Here is a 22265-nt window from a genome sequence, read left to right as displayed (position 1 = left end):
GTCTCTCTCTCTCTCTCTTTGTCTCTCTCTCTCTCTCTTTGTCTCTCTCTCTCTCTCTTTGTCTCTCTCTCTCTCTTTGTCTCTCTCTCTCTCTTTGTCTTTCTCTCTCTCTTTGTCTCTCTCTCTCTCTCTTTGTCTCTCTCTCTCTCTCTCTTTGTCTCTCTGTTTGTCTCTCTCTGTGTCTTCCTCTGTCTTTCTTGCTTTCTTTTCCTACCCTTCTTTCTCATCGAAGGAAAAGATCAAAATGAGATATCAATTTCCTAAAATTCTCTGAAAACAGACTATCTATGTAAACAGTAATACAAAAGCAAAATACTGCGGATGCTGGAATCTGAAATAAAAACAGAGAATGCTAGAAATCTTGACGGGTCAGGCAGCATCTGTGGAGAGAGAAACAGTGTTAGCGTTTCGGGTCGACGACCCTTCGTCAGAACTGTCGAATGTTTGAAGAGAGAACATTCTTAAGCACTGAAAGGGGGAGGGGAAGAAAGAACAAAAGGGAAGGTCTGTGATAGGGTGGAAGGCAGGAGAGATTAGAGAGACAAAAGGGATGATGGGCCGAATTGAAATGGTAATGATAGAGGTTAGAAAATGGTTAATCTGGATAGGGTGTGAATGGCGTAGTAATGACCAGCTGCCATTATAGACACAGAGGGGGAAAAAAATAAGATGCGGGGGAAGGAAAAGAGAGCCAAAGATGACCAGAGGTTATGCTCCGAAATTGTTGAACTCGATGTTGAATCCAGACGGCTGTAAAGTGCCTAAACAAAAGATGAGGTGTGTTCCTCGAGCTTGCGTTGAGCTTCATTGGAACACTGGAGGAGTCCGGGGATGCGATATCAGAGTGGGAGTGGAGCGGAGAATTCAAGTGACAGGCGACCGGAAGCTCGGGGTCATATTTGCGGTCACCTAATCTGCGTTTGATCTCCACAATGTAATGAAGACCACATAGTCAGCAACGAATACACTATACTAAATTGAAAGTATCAGTAAATCGCTGTTTCACCTGGAAGGAGTATTTGAAGCCCTGGATTGTGTATATTAACAGTTTGTAATTGTTTACCTCCGAATCACTTCCCTTAATTAATAATTCCTTTGTCTACTGTTATTTTTAGCAAATGGACTCTCTGCCCCTGATTATTACCCTAAAATTAAAATGCCATTTTATTACCTACACGTTTTCCTTCCACAAGCAATTTACATATCCAAAGACAAGTTGTCCTTTCTCCTCATCACACTTCAAAGTCATCCTGTTTATATCTTGGAAAACCTGTTGCTTTAAGATGCAAAGAAGTTTGACTGTTGACCCCTAACTCCCTAAGATGGCCAACATGTATCTCTCCAGGATGTACAACAGATTACACTGTCTCCCATCCCACTTTCTGTAAGGAATCGATTCCATTCTCCAAGTTTTTCTGTCTCGGCTGCATCCATTCTGACGATGCCAGCTGCCACACAAGTGCTTCCGATATCTCTCTCATCCTCAGCCGAGGATTCCCCTCCGTGGTTGACAGTACCTTCGACCGTGTCCCATTTCCTGCACTTTTGCTCTCACCCTTTCCCCTCCCTCCCGGAATCACAATAACGATCCCTTTGTCCTCACCTACCACCCCACCAGTCTCCACATTCAACAGATCATCTTCAGCCAATTTCGCCATTCCCCAGCATGATGTCACCACCAAACACATCTCCCCCCTCCCCTCCCCTTTCAGCATTCCAAATGGACTGTTCACTCCGCGACATCCTGGCCCACTCTTCCATCAAATCCTCCCCTTCCATCTACTGCCCCCCCCCCCCCCCCCCACCATCAATCTGGGCCCCAAGCACTTCTTCCAGGTGAAGCAGTGATTTACTTGAACTACTTTCAATTTAGTAAACTGTATTCACTGTATATTGGGGAGACCAAATGCAGATTGGATGACCGCTTTGCGGAACACCTCCGTTCAGTCCAAAGCGTAGCCCTGAGCTTCCAATTGCTTGCCATTTTAATTCTCCACCCATTCCCTAGCTGACCCCTGCCCTTGGCCGCCTACACTGTTCCAATGAAGCTCGAGGAACAGCAACGCCTCCTTTGGTGACATTTCAGATCATACTGAGGTGAATGATCAGCCATGATCTTATTGAATGGTGATGCAGGCTCGAAGGGCCGAATGGCCTACTCCTGCATCTATTTTCTATGTTTCTGTAACCTCTGCTCCCAGCAGGTGCTGGTACTGGTTGTGCTGTTGCCATTTTCACCTCCTCTAGACCCATCTTTTATCTCTACTTGTCCCATTACCATCATCTTTTACCTTGTCCCATCATCCCATTTAACTCACTTCTGGCTTCCACCCTATCACAGACCTTCCCTTTTTAGTCATGCCCTCTCCCCATTTCCCTCCCTCTTGTTTTTGCTTAAAACCTGTTGCATCTCCAATTTTTTCCAGGTCTGACAAAGAGTCACAGACCTGAAACGTTAGCCCTGTTTCTCTCTCCACAGATGCTGCCTGACCTGCTGAGCATCTCCAGCACTCTGTTTATACTAAGATACAAGCAGGGCCATTGAGTTTCTGACTCAATGTGACTACACACCTCTCTCCAGATAAAGGATATTACTGGCAAGCCACTCTCCTTGGCCCATCAACCCCTAGGCCTTTGAATTGACACGAGGTTTTGTATTGAAGCATGAATTGCCTGCTTGACCTTAATACCAAATTGTCTTTTGCTTGTTAGAAATGTCCCGAGAACATAAGAAAGCGAATAGCAAATATATCTGAGTATGACGATGTCTTCTTGGAAACAATACCTGTCCTGCAATGGAATAAACATGCTACAGAACAGGAGTACAAAAGAATGAAAAGATATAATGGAGCTCATGGTTGGGGTGTGATCAATTATGAAGGTAAATATTATCTTTTTGTTTGAGTAATTATATATCAAACAGTAACATTGCAAATGTCAGCAGTAGTACATATTAGAGTTCTATTCCCTAGAATTTAGAAGGGTAACGAATGATTTGATTGATGTTTTCAGGATATTAAGAGGAACAGATTGGGTAGATAGAGAGAAACTATTCCCGCTGGTTGGGGAGTCTAGGACTCTGGGCATAGTCTAAATATTAGAGCCAGACCTTTCAGGAGTGAAAGTAGGAATCACTTCTACACATACACAGGGTGGTAGACGTTTGTAACTCTCCCGCAATTTCCGTTAAATTAATTGTTAATTTTAAATCTGAGAGGTTTTTGTTAACCAATCAAAGGTATTAAGGGATATGGGTCAATATGGAGTTAGATCGCAGATCAGCCATGATCTCTTTGAATAGCGGAACAGGCTCGAGGGGCTGAATGGCCTACTCCTGTTCTTATGTTGCAAATTAATTAATGGAAATAAATCAACCTCTCACGAACACACAGCTTGATGTATGTAACCTGTCTTGTGACCATTTTGCAGTTCTCCCGTTTTCTCTCAATGCTGAGAAAATAGCCTTTATAAAACAATGCAGGCAGTATTCTCTCACTAGCATTCATTGATTTACCACAACATGATGAGCACTTGTGGTGTAAACTATTTTCTATTCTCAACAATGCTCACAGTAAAATGACTCGTTATTTGCTTTCAAAGAACCTGATGGTGGATCTGTGTATAAAGGTTGACCAATATTGCTCATGGATTTAAACAGGCAGACATAGAGTGACAGGACTAGAGGGTGCAAGGTGTAGTTATAATCTGCGGTTAACTGTGCAGTTAAATCCTAAAGTTATGTTGTCAGGGTAATAGAGCTCCACGTAGTGGACTGCTGTGGTAATGCAACTACTGATGTAAATAATTAAAAGGGGCATGTGGCAAATTCACATGAGGATTGTTTCTGTTAAGGAGCCGTGTTGTGTTTGTGTCTGTGTGTGTGTGTGTGTGTGAGTGTGTCTGTTAGTGTGTGTCTGTGTTGTGTGTATGTGTGTGATGCAGTAAGAAACTATCACAGTCAGGGTTGGATTATTTTATGGCAATTATTTAATTACCAGCTTTTGGCTTGGGCACTGTGATACTTAGTCACTCCAGGGCAAATGGCAGAGTCTGAAAGTGTCATAAGATAAGAATTAAGAGCAGGAGTAGGCCATAAATTCAACCAGTATATATTTATATTGTCACCACACCTTTAAAGTTTTCATTGAAGTAACAAAAGAATTGGAGCAATGAAGTCCTCTCCTTACATTTTAGTTTCGTATTTGAATCCAATCTTTGTAAACCAAAGATACTGTGTTTTTAAGACACAATTGTAGTTTTTTTGCTATATTATACAGTCGTAGGTTAACCACAATCATATGTTGCAGACCTGAAGGATGCCCTGAGCTATCTTAACACCTCTGCAAACACTTTCATGTTTGATGACTGGGAGAAAAGACCAAATAAGACTTCTGTCTGCATCCGCTGTGCAGTGGTTGGAAATGGTGGAATACTGAATGGTTCTCGGAAGGGAGAGGAAATCGATAAACATGACTATGTATTCAGGTATGCTTCTATTTGCATCTCACTTGGTCAAATGAGGATTGAGTGCCTGCGTGCCAAGATGAAAGGAACCGGTTAGTGAAATAGGTCCAAACACTGTCCATTTATCTCTTGGCTCCAGGTTGCAAGTCCAACCCAGGCCAACAGAATGAAAGTCGTCTCCTCTTTGCTGAATTTAAGGGTTTTGAATCTGGACATGGGGAGTCCAGTTCCTACTTGGCAAAACTGTCCAAAATTTGACCAGATGCCGACTGAATGGTCAGTCTCCAAGGCCGGTTGGTGTGGAGAATGAATTTGTTATTGTGGTGCAGTTAGAATATGAATATTTTTCAATCTTCAGATTTAGTTGTGATCACTTGTACTCTGCCAACCAATCTAGTTTGGAATGTTTTTGAAATGAATACTTCTGGTGGATATTGTGCAATTTCTACTTGGGCAACACCGTTTACAATCTTTATTGCCTGACTACAGTGATTCGCACATTCGGATGAATCACTAGTCAGACAATAAAGATTGTAAACGGTGTTGCCCAAGTAGAAATTGCACAATATCCACCAGAAGTATTCATTTCAAAAACATTCCAAACTAGATTGGTTGGCAGAGTACAAAACCATTGCTGCCAACGCAGAGCTTACAACACTATCCCAACCCTACGGGAAATAAAATAAATGACACTCCAAGTCAATATGTATGAAGTATGTGTATTTATGTATTCATTTTATGAAGGACCATGACCTATGAGACGGGGTTGAAGTTTGAAGAGTGAAAGGGAAGGTCAGCTATGCAGATGTAGCGATGAAGTGATGGCAGACTCTTAAAAGCCTGTAGATTGTAAAAGAAAGGAAATGATTCGGGAGGCCAGGAGAAAATCTAGGGAGTTAAAATGGTGTTTTTTTTCCTATCACCTCTCAGCATTCCAAAGGTACCCTGGTCCATTCCGCAGTCACCCCCAGCACCCCCTCCCCTTCCCACGGCACCTTCCCGTGCAAGCGCAGGAGATGTAACAACTGCCCCTTTACCTCCTCCATTCCCACTGCCCAGGGCCCCAAACACTCCTTCCAGGAGAAACAGCGATTTACTTGTACTTCCAATTTAGTATACTGTGTTCGCTGCTCACGATGTAGTCTCCTCCTACATTGGGGCGACCAAACACAGATTGGGTGACCGCTTTGCGGAACACCTCCGTTCAGTCCGTAAGCATGACCCCGAGCTACCTGTCACCTGTCACTTTAATTCTCCGCTCCCACTCCGACATCTCTGTCCGCTGCCTCCTACGCTGTTCAAATGAAGTTCAACGCAAGCTCGAGGAACAGCACCTCATCTTTCGTTTAGACACTTTATATCCTTCTGGACGCAACATCGAGTTCAACAATTTCACACCATAACCTCTGCCCACATTTTGTTTCCTTTCCTCGCCCTTTTATTTTTACAAAAACTCCCCATCTCTTTTTTTAAATTTTTATTTTGTTTCTCTTTCCCATAGCAACTGGTAATTATTCCGCCATTCACACCTTCTCTAGACTCATCTTTTGTTTCCTAACGTGCATTATCATCTCAATTTGGCTCATCATCCCCTTTGTCTCTCAAATCTCTCCTGCCTTCCACCCTATCACAGACCTTCCCTTTTGTTCTTTCCTCCCCTCCTCCTTCCAAGGCCCCAGCACTTCCTTAACAATCTGTTACATTTTGAACTATCGCCAGTTCTGACAAAGGGTCATCGACCTGAAACGTTAACTCTGTTTCTCTCCCCACAGATGCTGCCTGACCTGCTGAGATTTCCAGCATTTTCTGTTTTTATTTCAGATTCCAGCATCCGTAGTATTTTGCTTTTTGTATTGGTGTTGTTAGATCTCTTAATTCCCAATGAAATACGAACTCCGGTTGTAGTTTTAATGTAACTTTATTCTGGCAGCAGCAACAAGCTTCTGGCTTTAAGCCAGGCCTTTGTCCTTCTGAGACCACATGGCCAAAACGGCTGTACTTATACCTGGTTCAATTTACAGAAAAGAACTCGCCGCCTTTGACCTTTATTGGCTCAATTGATAGTCTGTTAACCTTTTAATTGGCTCGCTACCAAAGATCCTAAAATGTCAAGTTGATTGATGACTTAATGCAATGTGGTCTGTGTTTTTTCAAAACTGCAGCCAGGCTGCAGTGCTTGAATTCTCTATCAATCCCCCCTTTGATTCTTTCACAAACTGAATCATAAAACATCAGGTATCACTGGTTAAACATTCTACAAAATAATTTCATACATGTTAATATAGCTTCCACACAAATTTACACTAACCCGAGTTCCATCGTGGCCACAATGGAAGTCTGGTTTTAGTAGGTTAATTAACCTTATTCCAATTTAATCCAAATCAATATCTTAATTCAACCAGTAAACAACCTTTCCTTAAGCATAACATACCCCTATGCCATGTACAGACGGTCTGCTGGGACCTGCAAGGTGTCTCACCTGCGGGACAGCAGCTACAGCCGCCTGGTCGCAACAACATTTAATCAACATAAACAAACAATATAAAAGTAAAATAATTACAACAAATAGAATTAAACCTTCCACCAATGAAGTTCCTATTGAACCGAGCCATTCAGTGGCTCCACTCCACAAAGTGAATGCTGGGGGTTGCTTCAGTTTTTCTACCTCCTTTTGGATATGCTCCGCTAAGTGGGTAATTTCTTCGGAGCTATCTGGGATATGTGTGCAACACTCAGTTCCGAGTAGGGCGCAAGTACCTCCCTTTTCAGCCAGGATGTAATCAAGGGCCAGTCTATTCTGCAGGGCTACTCTGCGGATTGCTACCATTTCTGTATTGATTTTAATTAGGGCCTCTGAGGTATCATTGGCTACCTGTTCCACAACGGAAGCCATGTTAATGGATTCCCTTGCCAGTCTGGCGGTCCCATACCTGGGGATCAGAATGGCAAAGAACCTCTCTGTTTCTGTGATAGCTCTCTTAGGACGATGTAAATGTTCCGATAGTGACTTTATATGATACATATAAGGTACAATGTAGGCTAAATAGCAGGATCCCGTCCAATTCTGGGGCAGCCAAGGGTAGGCCTTGTGGCCACACACCCAATAGGTGCCATTATAGGCAATGAAGGTTAACTGTTTCTTTGTCAGCAACACTCCGGAGCCTGGCCAGGCTTTTCCATCTGTTTTCTTCAGAATCCCCGTTACGTTAAAAATTCCCACATCGGCCCAGTTTGGACGGTTCCATGTCTTGATTATATTATAATTCTGGGAGCAATTACTATACCCCATATTTTGGCCTCCTTTGATGTTTCTAATCAGACAGACCGATTCCCCAGGTCTTCCTATTCCCGTTGTATTAGTGATAACAAAAAATGGGGGCCGTTTGGAATTATTATAGCATGGTTGGTATCCCCCTTCAAAGGTAGTCAGATTGTAACCTGCTGACTTCCATTTACGTGCCCAGTTTTCCGTATCCTGAAACGCATTGCCTGTTTTATTTTGATTAATTATCCACTCAGCCATTTCCGAGATATTCAAGGGAACTGGCCTCAAGGGAATCTCTCCCTTTGAGTGAATAGGAATATGCGCACACACCCAACAACTAGAAATGTTACCTTGTTTGGCATAAATGTATGACATATATAAAAAGGTATTTACATGTCATTCCCTTGCTACCCTACTATTTCCCTTTGGTGCAGAGGGTCGGCTAGTAAGAAGTAGGCCTATGCCTACAATACCTACAATCAGTAATACAGTAAATTTATACATTTTGGCAAAAAGTAATGGTCCTTATTAGATTTCAGCTTCAGTTACGGGTGCTCGTTTAACGTGTGGAGCATGGATCCAGGCTTTCTTTCCTTGGACTTTTAACAGCTGCCTGGGTGGTCAATAACACTTGATAAGGTCTCTCCCACTTGGCACCCAAAGGTTCTTTCTGCAACTTTTTCACATACACCCAGACTCCCGGGATGATGTCGTGTCCTCCTTCGGGTGGATTACCCCAAGCTGCTGATACCTGTCGGGAAACAGAACTAATAGCATTGGTTAGGTTCTGACAGTATGATAACAAAGTGTCACTCATGAAGTGAACATCAGCTTTCCTTAAATCGATAATTCCTGGCAGCGACATGGGTTTTCCTGTTATAATTTCAAATGGGCTTAGACCTGTAGTTCTGTTCGGGGTTGCCCTAATGCAACATAGCACTATTGGTAGTGCCTGGGGCCATGGTGTTCCTTCTTGGTGATATTTGGCAAGCTGTTGTTTCAGAGTTCGATTCAGTCGCTCTACTTGTCCTGATGATTGTGGATGATAAGGACAGTGTAAATCCCACGTAATGTTCAGTAACCTACAGACTTCTTGTGAAGTGTGTTCCCTGATCTGAGTCAATGCTACTCGGGACTCCCCATCGGGGAATGTAATCCTTACACAAGACCTTTGCAGTGTGATTGGCTGTGGCTCTTTTAGTTGGGACAGCTTCTACCCATCTAGAGAATCTGTCGACCATGACAAGAATGTTCGTGTATCCTTGGCATGAAGGAAGAGATATATAATCAACCTGCAGATGCTGGAATGGTCCGACAGGGGCAGGGGGCCTCAGTTGGGGCATTACCGTGATGGGTCCAGAATTATTTTTCTGGCAGACCACACAACGGTCTGCTACCAGCTGGGCATGTTTTTTAAATCCCCGACCCCACCAGCTTTTCTGGAACCATGCCGTCATCTGTTGTGAGGCCAAGTGTCCCCACGAGTGGATCTGTTGGGCTAAAAAAGGCATAAGCGCTTGTGGCGCGACTGGCTTGTCGGTAACTCTTTGTCTCCAGACACCATCTTCACATAGCTTAATTCCTACCTCAATCCATGTCCATTTTTCCTCTCTGGAGCACACGCCTTGCATTGTTTGAAGGTCTCGTGTCAGAGTCCTGAGTGCTTTCAATCTACACATCTGTGGTGGTTCTTCTGGGGGAACGCCCTGTGAGGCGGCATCTTTAGCTGCCTGGTCGGCTAGGGCATTTCCCTGTGCTTCCATGGTATTTTCCTTGGTATGGGCCTTACACTTCAGGATGGACACTTCCTGAGGTAATTGTATGGCCTCCAGTAAGTCTCGGACTTCTTTTCCATTTCGGATAGGTGTACCAGCAGCAGTGAGGAATCCCCTTTTCCGCCATAACAGACCAAAGTCGTGAGCGACTCCAAAAGCATAACGCGAATCTGTGTCGACATTAGCTATCTGTCCTTCTGCTATTCGACATGCTTCTGACAGGGCCCGTAACTCGGCCTGTTGTGCTGATGTTCCTGAGGGTAAACATCCTTTTGCCACTACCCTCATATAAGGTTGTAACTGCCCATCCTGCTTTTCTGGTACCATTGTCAACAAAGGAGGAACCATCTGTAAACAGGATGAGGTCTGGGTTGTGCAGAGGCTCCTCTGCTGCTAAGGCTGCTTCTTCTGTTTCTTTTAAAATCTCCACGCAGTCATGCTCTTCACATTCTCCCCCCTCTTGCTCCCTCGATTCTGACATCGGGAGCATAGTTGCAGGATTAACCGGGCTGGCCCGGACGATATGGAGATTAGGAGCTTCCAAAACTGCTGTCCAGCGGGTCCATCTAGCTGCCGTCACCTGAGACATTCTATTCATAGACAGCAGAGCGTGTACGGTGTGGGGACACTTGACAATCAGCTTTTGGTCGAGGACTAGACCCGCAGTGATCATTACCGCTCGACATGTAGCTTCCATGGCCCTTAGGCAACTTCCCCATCCGAGGGCTACCACATCCAGTTTTGCCGAATAATAGTCAATAGGTCTTTGCCGATCCCCATGTTCTTGTGTCAGTATAGCTGTCATATATCCTTCTTTCTCATGGACAAACAGGGTAAATGGCTGACCACTGTCGGGGATTCCCAGAGCCGGTGCCGAATACAAAGCCTTTTTCAAACTCAGGAAGGCCTCTTGCTGTTCTTTAGTGAGGGTGATGGCTTCTTTAGAGGCACGTTTCCCCTTTAAAATATCATTCAATGGCTGAGCAAGCTGTGTGAAGGAGTCAATCCAATTTCTGTTAAAGTTACACAATCCCAAAAAAGACCTTGGGCCCAAGTTTCCACATGATTTGCGCCTGATTTTTAGGAGCAACTGGTGAAGAACGGACTATCTTAGAAATCGCAATTCTCCACATTTTATTTTCTACAGTTCTAGTCAGGAAGAACAGTTCTACTTTGGAACAGAATTTTTTCTTCAAAAGGGGGCGTGTCCGGCCACTGACGCCTGATTTGAAAGTTTCCACAGTGAAAACGTACTCCAAACTAAAGTAGAATGGAGCAAGTGAAGATTTTTGTAGAACTGAAAAAACCTGTTCTACACAGTAAAAAATCAGGCGCAGGTTACAAATTAGGCGTCCAGAACGAGGTGGGGGGAGGGGGGGGAAAGTAATTAAATTCTATAATAAATCCTTATTTATACTTCTACAAATATTATACAAATAAATCCAACCTGAATAAACATTTATAAGCAAAGAAAAGATTAAATAAACCATCTTCCTACCTGTGTGAAAGTGCTTCAGGCACGGAGAATGAGGCCTGAGGCGCCCGTTCTTCCCGCGGGGGAGGAGGCGCCCGTTCTTCCCGCGGGGGGGGGGAGGGGGTGGGGGGAAGGAGACAGTGAGAAGGCTGCAAGTGCTGATGTGCTGATGGCAATGTGCTTTTATTTTTAAAATGTTCAAAAATTAAACGGCTACAAAGAACTACAAAAATGGCCGAGTGCCAATGTTTTTTTCACACTGAGCATGCGCGAACGCTCCAACGCGCACGCGCAGCGTTGCCGGCAGGAAAAAAATTAATTTAAATCGTACCCGCCCCCTCCCACTTTCAAAATCGGCGCGAGTGTAGGCTCCACCCCCCCCTGCGCGCCGCGCCAGGCAGACAAGGAGCTGCAGAACGCTCCAGAATCGCGATTTTTGTTTTTTAGGCGCGAAAAATAGGCGCCCAGCTCGGAGGGGCGCCCGTTTTTTATCGTGTGGAAACTTGGGCCCTTAGTTCCTGAATAGTGGTGGGTTTTTTAGCAGCCCGAATGGTTGCAGTTCTATCCTGGGTAAGTTCTCTCTTTCCTTGTCCCAGGTATACAACCTCTTCTTGGGATATTTGTGCTTTGTCGATGCTGGCTTTATGTCCTTTCAACCAAAGGTGGTCCAGCAAAGCTCATAAATCTTGTTCATGCTGTTCTTCCGTGTTTGAAGCTAGCAGGATATCGTCTACATATTGGATGACAGGGGAGGTAATTCTCGCAAATGGCTTTGTAAAGCCATGTGGAATACCGTAGGGCTGTTGTGGAAACCCTGCGGTAACCGGGTCCAAGTATACTGTTGTCCTTGGACCGTGAAAGCAAACCACTGTCGGCACTGACCAAAATCCGTTGGCCATATCTATAACCGAGAAATATTTATGTTCCGGTTTGAGGGCATTAAAAATGGTGGAGGGATCTGCGACCAAAGGAGCTTTTTGATCAATACACTGGTTAGCTTTCCGAAAATCGACAGTCAAACTCCAAGTCTCGTTAGATTTCTGTACCGGCTACACGGGGCCATTGGAGGAGCTATGTGTTTTCCAATTGCTGAATAACCGGTAAGATTCCTGCGATGGCAGTTGGACTGATGGGATACTGTTTAGTGCATGGAGGCTTGGTCCCGGTAAATGACGCAGGTTCCATCTGGAGTCGGCCACAATCGATCTTATCTTTAGTCCATATCGGGTGTTCCTTCAATTCTTCTTTCTTCAAAGTTCTAATTGATCATGTCATCCGACCATCCTCAAAATGCAACGATGAATCTACTTGGATTAGAACGTCCAAGCCCAAAAGGGGTTGATCTACTGGGCCTATCCAGACCGGCGTGGTTAGTTCATGTGGACCCAGCCCTATAAGTACCGGTGTTGTCCTTTTAATTTCCATTTTATGGCCCCCAACTCCATAGGCTGTACGTGCCCTACCATCCAATGGCAAAAAGTCTCCATATTGTAGGGGTAAGCATGTTAATTCCGCCCCTGTGTCTAAAAGACAGTCCACATCCTTATCGCCCACCCTCACAGTTATATATAGCCCATCTCCCCTTTGTTGTATTAGTGCGAGGAGGGGGGCCAGGGTGGGCTCTAATCGTTTTTTGCTATCCCAAGTAACTCCTTCTGTTGTTGTATTGTCAGTCGCTTAAATGCTTCTATGAGGCCGTTATCTTGTGACAAGCCTGGCTTGTTGGCTGAATTGTATCCCTGGCTGCGTCCTCTTCCCCAGCCATGACCTTTCTGTTTTGCCCTGCACGTCTTGGCCCAGTGACCTTCTTTCCCACAATAATGACATTTTCCGGGTAATTTTCCTAATGACTGTTTATCGGAATCCTGGGATTTCCATCCCACAGCCTGCAGGGCTCGGACTTTAGCTCCCATATCCCGATCTAATTGGTTACATCGATCCACCAGTGCTGCAAAAGTTGTTCCTCTACCTTCCCAGTCCGGTAACACTACCTTAAGCATTTTGGACAGTTCTGGCTTTAGACCTGCCATGAAAGCTGCTTTCAGGGGTCCAAACACTTGTTCATCCATTTCCTCATCCGTATTATTCATACCCGAATGTTCTAGCCACGTGCATCTAAACGGCTCGTCATACTCCAGGACCTCCTCTGTTCCTTTCTGTTGGCAGGCCGCAATTTTTCCCCAGTCTGTCTTAGCTGGACTGAAGGCTTGCAGCCGGTGTTTAATCGACTCCCATCCTGCGTCTAATTCTTGCTCATTCTGCCCCAAAGCTGCTTCTACCTTGTCGTGCAATTTCTTCCTTGTGTTTTTGGCATCATTATGTTCAAAATTTGCGCTCCATCCCAGGGATGAAGTTGATATATATTTCATAAGCGGTCCAATTGGTCCCACGTTTTCACTCCCCCTTTCTTTGGATTGGGCAATTCCTTGGACCATTTATCAATTTTCTCTGGGTCTGCCGGAGCATGAACTAAGTATTCTGCATACACCCTTTTCTTTGTTTTTTTGGTTCCGCCCTCATCCGCAGTCTCTTCTGATTTGACTACAACTCGTCTTTTTTTAAACGGGGCAAAGCGCACCCCTAATTCTTCATCATCCTCCGACACTGTATTGTTGGAGGATTCAGAAACCGTATCTATTCCTCAGTCGTGTCTTCGGGTTTGCGCTTTTAATTTATCCAAACATGGGTACCCTGGGAATTGACCGATACATTTTCCTTTTCCTATTACTGTCTCTTGACCTAATGATTTTTTCCATTCTTTAATTTCACCTTTAAGATCTTTAACTTCCGCTTCCGACTTTTCAAGTTCAATTCTTGTCTGTCGCAGCTGTGCACAAACAGCTTGCAATTGGTCCTTTGTACTGGTCAGTTCTCGATCATGTTGGGAACGCATTATAATTTCATTCCGCTTTCGGATCTGTCCCATAACGGCTAGGGACCATCTAGATCGCTCTTTATTTTTCATACGGGTCGTTTTTCCCCAGACCCTTTTAATCTCGTCCAAGGACCATTGTATTTTTGTTCGATCTTAATACAGGTTTTAGATAAGTTGAATTGTTGCTCTTTGTATTCTTTCAACTGTTCGAGGATTTCATCTATCGAAACCTCAGGTGGTGCTCACCCGCCTTTAACAGTTGTAGGCAATTCTTTGCTCTTATCTCCTGCTGCCATAATACTGATTTCTTTACTGGGGTCTCGAGTCGTAGGCTTTCCAGCCGATCAGTGGGTCGGTGATTAATTAACTAACACACCGCCGAAGTTAGACGTCTATGGGACCTCGAGCCAACTACCAACCGGAGGGTTCGCAAACCGGAGGCTTTCGGAATCGCGTAGAAGGAGAGGCGAATTTAGACTTTTGACTGAGGACTTTTATAAAGAGGAGTCCTTCCCGCAGTATGTAGGTCCGATGTCCAAAATTCAGTTTCTTTCCTCAGCGATCGTGTTCGTGACGCCAAAATTGTTAGATCTCTTAATTCCCAATGAAATACGAACTCCGGTTGTAGTTTTAATGTAACTTTATTCTGGCAGCAGCAACCAGCCTCTGGCTTTAAGCCAGGCCTTTGTCCTTCTGAGACCACGTGGCCAAAATGGCTGTACTTATACCTGGTTCAATTTACAGAAAAAAACTTGCCTTCTTTGACCTTATTGGCCCAATTGATAGTCTGTTAACCTTTTAATTGGCTCGCTACCAAAGGTCCTAAAATGTCAAGTTGATTGATGACTTAATGCAATGTGGTCTGTGTTTTTTCAAAACTGCAGCCAGGCTGCAGAACTTGAATTCTCTTATCGGGTGTTTTTTTTGTTTGGCTAATTCTTTGTTTATTTGTGCTGTTTTTTTTAAATTTAGAGCGAATGGAGCCATTATTAAAGGATTTGAGAAAGATGTAGGAACTAGGACATCCTTTTATACATTTTCCACAAATACAATGAAGAATTCTCTCTCTGCATATCATCGTGTAGGATATACTGGTTTACCACAATCTGAGGTAAAGTTTTCTCCCAGATTAAATTGTGCAATTTTGATAGTCTCCAAAATGAGCAACTCGTCTTTAAAATACCGAGAGATGTGGATGCAAATGTGATATTTGATTCTCACTGTGGGTACAGTACTGAAGGGGGACACGGTTTTAAAATTAAGCAGCAGCAACATCTTATATTTATATAGCGCCTTTAACATATTAAAACATCCCAAGGCGCTTCACAGGAGTATTATAAGGCAAAAAATTTGACAAGTCACGTGAGGAGAAATTAGGGCAGGTCAAGGAGGTAGGTTTTATGGGGCGTCTCAAAGGAGGAAAGAGAGGCGGAGAGGTTTAGCGAGGGAGTCCCAGAGCTTGGGCCTCGGCAACAGAAGGCACGGCCGGCAACGGTTGAGCGATTTATAAATTTTACAACATTATGGAGTTTATAAAGTAAGGTAGAAAGCAAGAACTTGCATTTATATAGCGCATTTCATAACCTTAGGATGTCCCAAAGCGCTTTACAGCCAATGAAGTACTTTGAGTGTAGTCACTGTTGTAATGTGGGAAACGCGGCAGCCAATTTGCGCACAGCAAGCTCCCACAAACAGCAATATGAAAACTAGATAATCTGTTTGTGATGTTGGTTGAGGGATAAATGTTGGCCAGGACACTGATGGAATACCCTTCCTCTAATTCAAAATCATGCCATGGGATCTTTTATGTCATCTGAGAGGCCAGACAGGGCCTCAGTTTAACGTCTCATCTGAATGACGGCACCTCTGACAGTGCAGCGCTCCCTCAGCACTGCACTGGGAGGGTCAGCCTAGATTGTTGCGCTCAAGTCCCTGGAGTGGGTCTTGAACCTACAACCATCGGACTCTGAGGCGGGTGTGCTACCCACCGAGCCATGGCGGGAGCCACGGCGGACACCACGGAACACAGAGTGTGGAACGGAATGCTGCGCTGAAGTTGAGGAATAAGCTATGGATTGGGTTGAAATAACACTGGTGCCGAGCAGGAATTGTTCATCCTCCCTGTCGTGTGGACTATTAATAACTCTGACAGCGCTGGTGGGTAAAGCAAACCAGATGAGAACCATGGAGCGGTGGAGATGTCAGTTAAACACCCGGTGATCTAGATTCTGGGGGCGATCTGCCAGCAGTGACCGGAATTGAGGAAGAAATGCAAAGATAAATGCCAAGAAACTTGGGAAACCCAATCGGACCACAACCTCTGAGAGCAAACACAATCATTACCGTTCGAATGGATGACCCCAATATTACCATCATGCTCAGACATTATAAAAGCTAAATCATTTCCACTGTGTCAGCTGCGGCTCAGTGGGGCAGCACCTCGCCTCTGACTCGGAAGGTTGTGGGTTCAAGTCCCACAAAGGAGTTAGATGTAGTCCTTACTACTCGGGGGATCAAGGGGTATGGCGAGAAAGCAGGAATGGGGTACTGATGTTGCATGTTCAGCCATGAACTCATTAAATGGCGGTGCAGACTCGAAGGGCCGAATGGCCTGCTCCTGCACCTAGTTTCTATGTTTCTAGAGACTTGAGCACAAAAAATCTAGGCTGACCCTCCCAGTGCAGTGCTGCACTGTCTGAGGTGCCGTCATGCAGATGAAACATTAAACTGAGGCTCTTTCTGCCCCCTCGTATGATGTAAAAGATCCCACGACACTATTTCGAAGAGCAGGGGCGTTTTCCCCGGTGTCCTGGCCAATATTTATCCCTCAATCAATATAACAAAAACCAGATGATCTGATCATTATCACATTGCTGTTTGTGGGAGCTTGCTGTGCGCAAATTGGGTGCCGCGTTTCCCACATTACAACAGTGACTACACTTCACAAGTACTTCATTGGCTGTAAAGCACTTGATCGTGAAATATTGGGGGAGATGGGAATCAGCTGGAGTTGGCAAAATCGTTAGTTCTTCGTACTAATTTGAAAAATAATAAACTGTGCCGAGAACATTTAATGTACATGTGTGCCCTTATATGGGATAAATAAATATTAAATAACAACATTGTTCTGTTGTCTAAATAGAACACAGGCCAGAGAACCAATATTTTACTGAAAATAAACCACTCCTGTCACAGCCACTAGGACTGGGTTGTGATGTGTGCACTGTGCAGCAATGCTTATTCCCTATAAACGCGCAGTGCCTGATGTGTATTCTGCATTAGCGGTTAGTCACTATCGTTAATATCCATTGTAACTCAACCACCTCGGGTTCATTCTCCACGTAACTTTTTTTTTGTAGGAGACGAGATACATCTTTCTCCCAGATCACGACCGAGATTACTATCTGGTAAAAGCGGCAATAACAAATACACCCATAGAGAAGGGGCGGGACCAATCCAAAAGGCAAGTTTGTTTTGCGTGCCCTTGAGCTTTCTCTTGTGCGCTCTCCGTGACTGAGAAACACTGGGCAGCAGACAGTTCGTCATGGTCTGATTAGAGGCAGGAATGTTACTTTCTAAGCTGGGTGTGCACAAAGTTACTGTTCTGAGAAACTTACATAATGGGCTAACCCTGAAAATCTTGTAAGGTGACTGACTGGGTTATAATCAATAATGTGGATGAAATCAGTGCTTCTAGACAGGACGAATTAAGGCGGGGGGAGGGGGAGGGGGAGGGCGGCAGATGGGCAGTTGCCCGGGGCCCAAGCCTAGAGTGTGGCCCATACAGGATCGGATTTAAGGGTAAAGGTGAACAGTATCGATATAAGTGACGTGACAAGCACCGAGCGCAGCCACGAGGGCTCAGGCACATGTTGTTCTCCACTTGATGCAAACAGACTCTCAGTGCCCTTTTTCTAGAGATGCATTCTACACCCAAATCGGGGGCGAGAAAAAGGAAAGCGCACCAGCTACACGAGGGACAAAAAGGGAGGAGAAGTAGCTAAACTGCTTAAACTAGATCATTTATTCCAACTAAAAACTCAAGATCATGAAGATGAAGGCCAAGACGACGCTGTGCAGTCAACGTCAACAACGAAACCACTGGTGGCTCCGGACCCGGAGTTGGCCGAGTTGGAGCTCCAAGACCAAAAAGTTGAAGATGCTGAAAGGCGCACACTGAGCTGAAAGAGGCGCAACATTGGGCTGTGGGGAGACAATATCTCAGAAGGCGTGCAAAGCCATTGGATTGCAAAAGGTGGTGAGGACTGCTGAAACTGTGATTAAAGACTTCCCAAAACTCCGACGTGATTCATGCCAAGGAAGGATGCTGCTCGAAGTCCTTCTCCACACGCGTGCACCCGCTGACAGGTGAACGTGTGGAGCGAACGTGCCTCTGTTATTCACCTTCAAGCGGTAGAGTGTACTGCTTTGCTTGCAAGGTCACAGCACGCACAAGTAGCCACTTTACTCGTGGGTTTAATGACTGGAAGCATGGAGATGAGAGGATTTCATCTCACGAAAACAGCCTCCAGCATAGAGAAGCCATGGTAGCAATGTGCACTGGACAAGCAGGCACTGGTTGTGTGGATGGTCATATTGTCTTCCAGTTTGAAAATTACCGGCAGTACTGGCGCAAGGTGTTAGAGCGGGCTGTCTGTGTGATAACGTTTCTCTGTGAACGAGGACTTTCGTTGCGAGACAGATGAAATCATTGGGTTTTCCAAGTAACGGCAATTGTCTGTGTGTGTTGGAGATTCTCGCAAACTATGATGCATTTCTTGCTGAACACATCAAGTGGTTCGCCAACAAAGGCAAGGGGCTTACTTCATACTTGTCTTCCACCACTTGTGAAGACCTGATTAGTCTAAAGTACTTGAGACGATTATCCAGGAATTAAAATCAGCGAAGTTCTATTCAATATCTGTTGATTCAACTCCAGATGTCACACTCAGTTGACATTTGTCGTCCGCTATGTTCCACCGACTGGTCCTGAGGAAAGATTCCTAAAGTTCTTGCCGATAATCGGTCATGCTGGATAGGAAATAGCAGAAATAATACTGGTCTTTCTGGATGAGAACGGGATCTATAGTTTGCAGATGATACTAAAATCGGCTGTGTGGTTGATAATGAAGAAGAAAATTGCGGACTGCAGGAAGATAGCAATCAACTGGTCAGGTGGCCAGAACAAATGGCAAATAAGGTAATGCATTTGGGGAGGTCTAACAAGGAAAGGGAATACACATTAAATGGTAGGATACTGAGAAGTGTCGAGGAACAAAGGGACCTTGGAGTGCATGTCCATAGATCCCTGAAAGTAGCAGGCCAGGTAGATAAGGTGGTTAAGATGGCATATGGAATGCTTGCCTTTATTAACCAAGGCATAGAATACAAGAGCAGGGGGGGGTTATGCTTGAACTGTATAAAACACTGGTTAAACCTTGTCTAAGGCTACACATATGTAAATTGGCATGACTTTAAATTGACATCGTTCCTTGGTCCAATTATCCTCGCACCCACAAAGCCTCCTTCACCTGAGGCTCGAGCTGAATCTTGGATTCCATTGTGCAACGTCAATGAGTGAATATATAAATCCATCTCGAGCACATAAATTGCAGGAACACAATTGAGTGTGTGGCATATCTTCTTAGGATGGCACCAAGATTGAGAAGTCCTATTGGCTGTGCTTGGAAGGCGGGGGTTGAAGAGGGCAGCCTGGGACCTTGCTCCTGATTTAGCATGTGGTGCATGTGTGTTTAGGTGTAGTGTTTCCCTCCCGTCCCAGTTGAGTAACCTGCTGCATTCATTGTGTCTGGTCACACGTGAACAATGGCCACTTGGTAAGATACTGGATCTGATCATAAAATCATAGAAATTTACAGCACGGAAGGAGGCTATTCGGCCCATCGCGTCCGGGCCGGCCGACAAAGCTATCCAGCCTAATCCCACTTTCCAGCTCTTGGTCCGTAGCCCTGTAGGTTACGGCACTTCAAGCGCACATCCAAGTACTTTTTAAATGTGTCAAGGGTTTCTGCCTCTACCACCCTTTCAGGCAGTGGGTTCCAGACCCCCATCCCCTCTGGATGAAGATATTTCCCCTCCTACCTCCTCTAAACTTCCTACCAATTACTTTAAACCTATGCCCCCTGGTTGTTGACCCCTCTGCTAAGGGAAATAAGTCCTTCCCAGCCACTCTCTGGCCCTCATAATTTTATACACCTCAATAAGGTCTCCCCTCAGCCTCCTGTTCCAAAGAAAACAACTTCAGCCTATCCAATCTTTCCTCATAGCTAAAATTCTCCACTCCCGGCAACTTCCTTGTAAATCTCCTCTGTACCTTCTCTAGTGCAATCACATCGTTCCTGTAATGTGGTGACCAGAACGGCACACAGTACTCAAGCAGTGGCCTAACTAGTGTTTTATACAGTTCAAGCATAACCTCTCTGCTCTTGTATTCTATGCCTCGGCTAATAAAGGCAAGTATCCCATATGCCTTTTTAGCCAACTAGAGGGCTGGCCATCCTAGACTGGGTGATATGTAATGAGAAAGGACTAATTAGCAATCTTGTTGTGTGAGGTCCCTTGGAAAAGAGTGACCATAATATGGTAGAATTCTTTATTAAGATGGAAGTGACATAGTTAATTCAGAGACTAGGGTCCTGAACTTAAGGAAAGGTAACTTTGATGGTATGAGGCGTGAATTGGCTAGGATAGACTGTCAAATGATACTTAAAGGGTTGACGGTGGATAGGCAATGGCAAACATTTAAAGATCACATGGAAGAACTTAAACAATTGTATATCCCTGTCTGGAGTAAAAATAAAACAGGAAAGGTGGCTCAACCGTGACTAACAAGGGAAATTAAGGATAGTGTTAAATCCAAGGAAGAGGCATATAAATTGTCCAGAAAAAGCAGCAAACCTGAGGACTGGGAGAAATTTAGAATTCAGCAGAGGAGGACAAAGGATTTAATTAGGAGGGGGGAAACAGAGTATGAGAGGAAGCTTGCCGGGAACATAAAAACTGACTCCAAAAGCTTCTAGAGATATATGAAGAGAAAAAGATTGGTGAAGACAAACGTAGGTCCCTTGCAGTCAGATTCAGGTGAATTTATAATGGGGAACAAAGAAATGGCAGACCAGTTGAACAAATGCTTTGGTTCTGTCTCAACGAAGGAAGGCACAAATAACCTTCCGGAAATACTATGGGACCGAGGGTCTAGTGAGAAGGAGGAACTGAAGGAAATCCTTAATAGGTGGGAAATTGATGGGATTGAAGACCGATAAATCCCAGGGACCTGATAGTCTGCATCCCAGAGTATTAAAGGAAGTGGCCATAGAAATAGTGGATGCATTGGTGATCATTTTCTAACAGTCTATCGACTCTGGATCAGTTCCTATGGACTGGAGTGTAGCTAATGTAACACCACTTTTTAAAAAAGGAGGGAGAGAGAAAACGGGTAATTATAGACCGGTTAGCCTGACATCAGTAGTGGGAAAAATGTTGGAATCAATTATTAAAGGTGAAATAGCAGCACATTTGGAAAGCAGTGACAGGATCGGTCCAAGTCAGCATGGATTTATGAAAGGGAAATCATGCTTGACAAATCTTCTGGAATATTTTGAGGATGTAACTAGTAGAGTGGACAAGGGAGAACCAGTGGATGTGGTGTATTTGGACTTTCAAAAGGCTTTTGACAAGATTCCACACAAGAGATTGGTGTGCAAAATCAAAGCACATGGTGTTGGGGGTAAAGTACTGACATGGATAGAGAACTGGTTGGCAGACAGGAAGCAGAGAGTCGGGATAAATGGGTCTTTTTTCAGAATGGCAGGCAGTGACTAGTGGGGTGCCGCAGGGCTCAGCGCTGGGACCCCAGCTATTTACAATATACATTAATGATTTAGATGAAGGAATTAAGTGTAATATCTCCAAGTTTGCAGATGACACTAAACTGTGGCAGTGTGAGCTGTGAGGAGGATGCTAAGAGGCTGCAGGGTGACTTGGACAGGTTAGGTGAGTGGGCAAATGCATGGCAGAAGAAGTATAATGTGGATAAATGTGAGGTTATCCACTTTGGGGGCAAAAACATGAAGGCAGAATATTATCTGAATGGCAGCTGATTAGGAAAAGGGGAGGTGCAATGAGTCCTGGGTGTCATGGTTCATCAGTCATTGAAAGTTGGCATGCAGGTACAGCAGGTAGTATGTTGGCCTTCATAGCTAGGGGATTTGAGTAGAGGAGCAGGGAGGTCTTACTGCAGTTGTATAGGGCCTTGGTGAGGCCTCACCTGGAATACTGTGTTCAGTTTTGGTCTCCTAATCTGAGGAAGGACGTTCTTGCTATTGAGAGACTGCAGCGAAGGTTCACCAGATTGATTCTGGGATGGCTGGACTGACATATGAGGAGAGACTG

General features: G+C 44.6%; 1 protein-coding gene across 2 annotated transcripts in view; it reads left to right on the top strand.

The window, feature by feature from the left end:
- The window catches only part of st6galnac (ST6 (alpha-N-acetyl-neuraminyl-2,3-beta-galactosyl-1,3)-N-acetylgalactosaminide alpha-2,6-sialyltransferase), a 113397-nt gene that overhangs the window by 77572 nt on the left and 13560 nt on the right, over positions 1 to 22265 (top strand). For both annotated transcript variants that reach the window (XM_070857823.1, XM_070857822.1), the window contains exons 4-7: positions 2713 to 2881; positions 4308 to 4485; positions 14826 to 14964; positions 17213 to 17316. In XM_070857823.1, the coding sequence (XP_070713924.1) occupies positions 2713 to 2881; positions 4308 to 4485; positions 14826 to 14964; positions 17213 to 17316 (590 nt within the window). The remainder of the gene's footprint in view (positions 1 to 2712; positions 2882 to 4307; positions 4486 to 14825; positions 14965 to 17212; positions 17317 to 22265) is intronic.

Source organism: Pristiophorus japonicus, chromosome 16 (genome assembly GCF_044704955.1).
Source record: "Pristiophorus japonicus isolate sPriJap1 chromosome 16, sPriJap1.hap1, whole genome shotgun sequence".
Classification (NCBI taxonomy): Eukaryota; Metazoa; Chordata; class Chondrichthyes; family Pristiophoridae; genus Pristiophorus; species Pristiophorus japonicus.
Note: the sequence above shows the minus strand (reverse complement) of the source record. Positions and strands in the feature narration are given on the sequence as shown.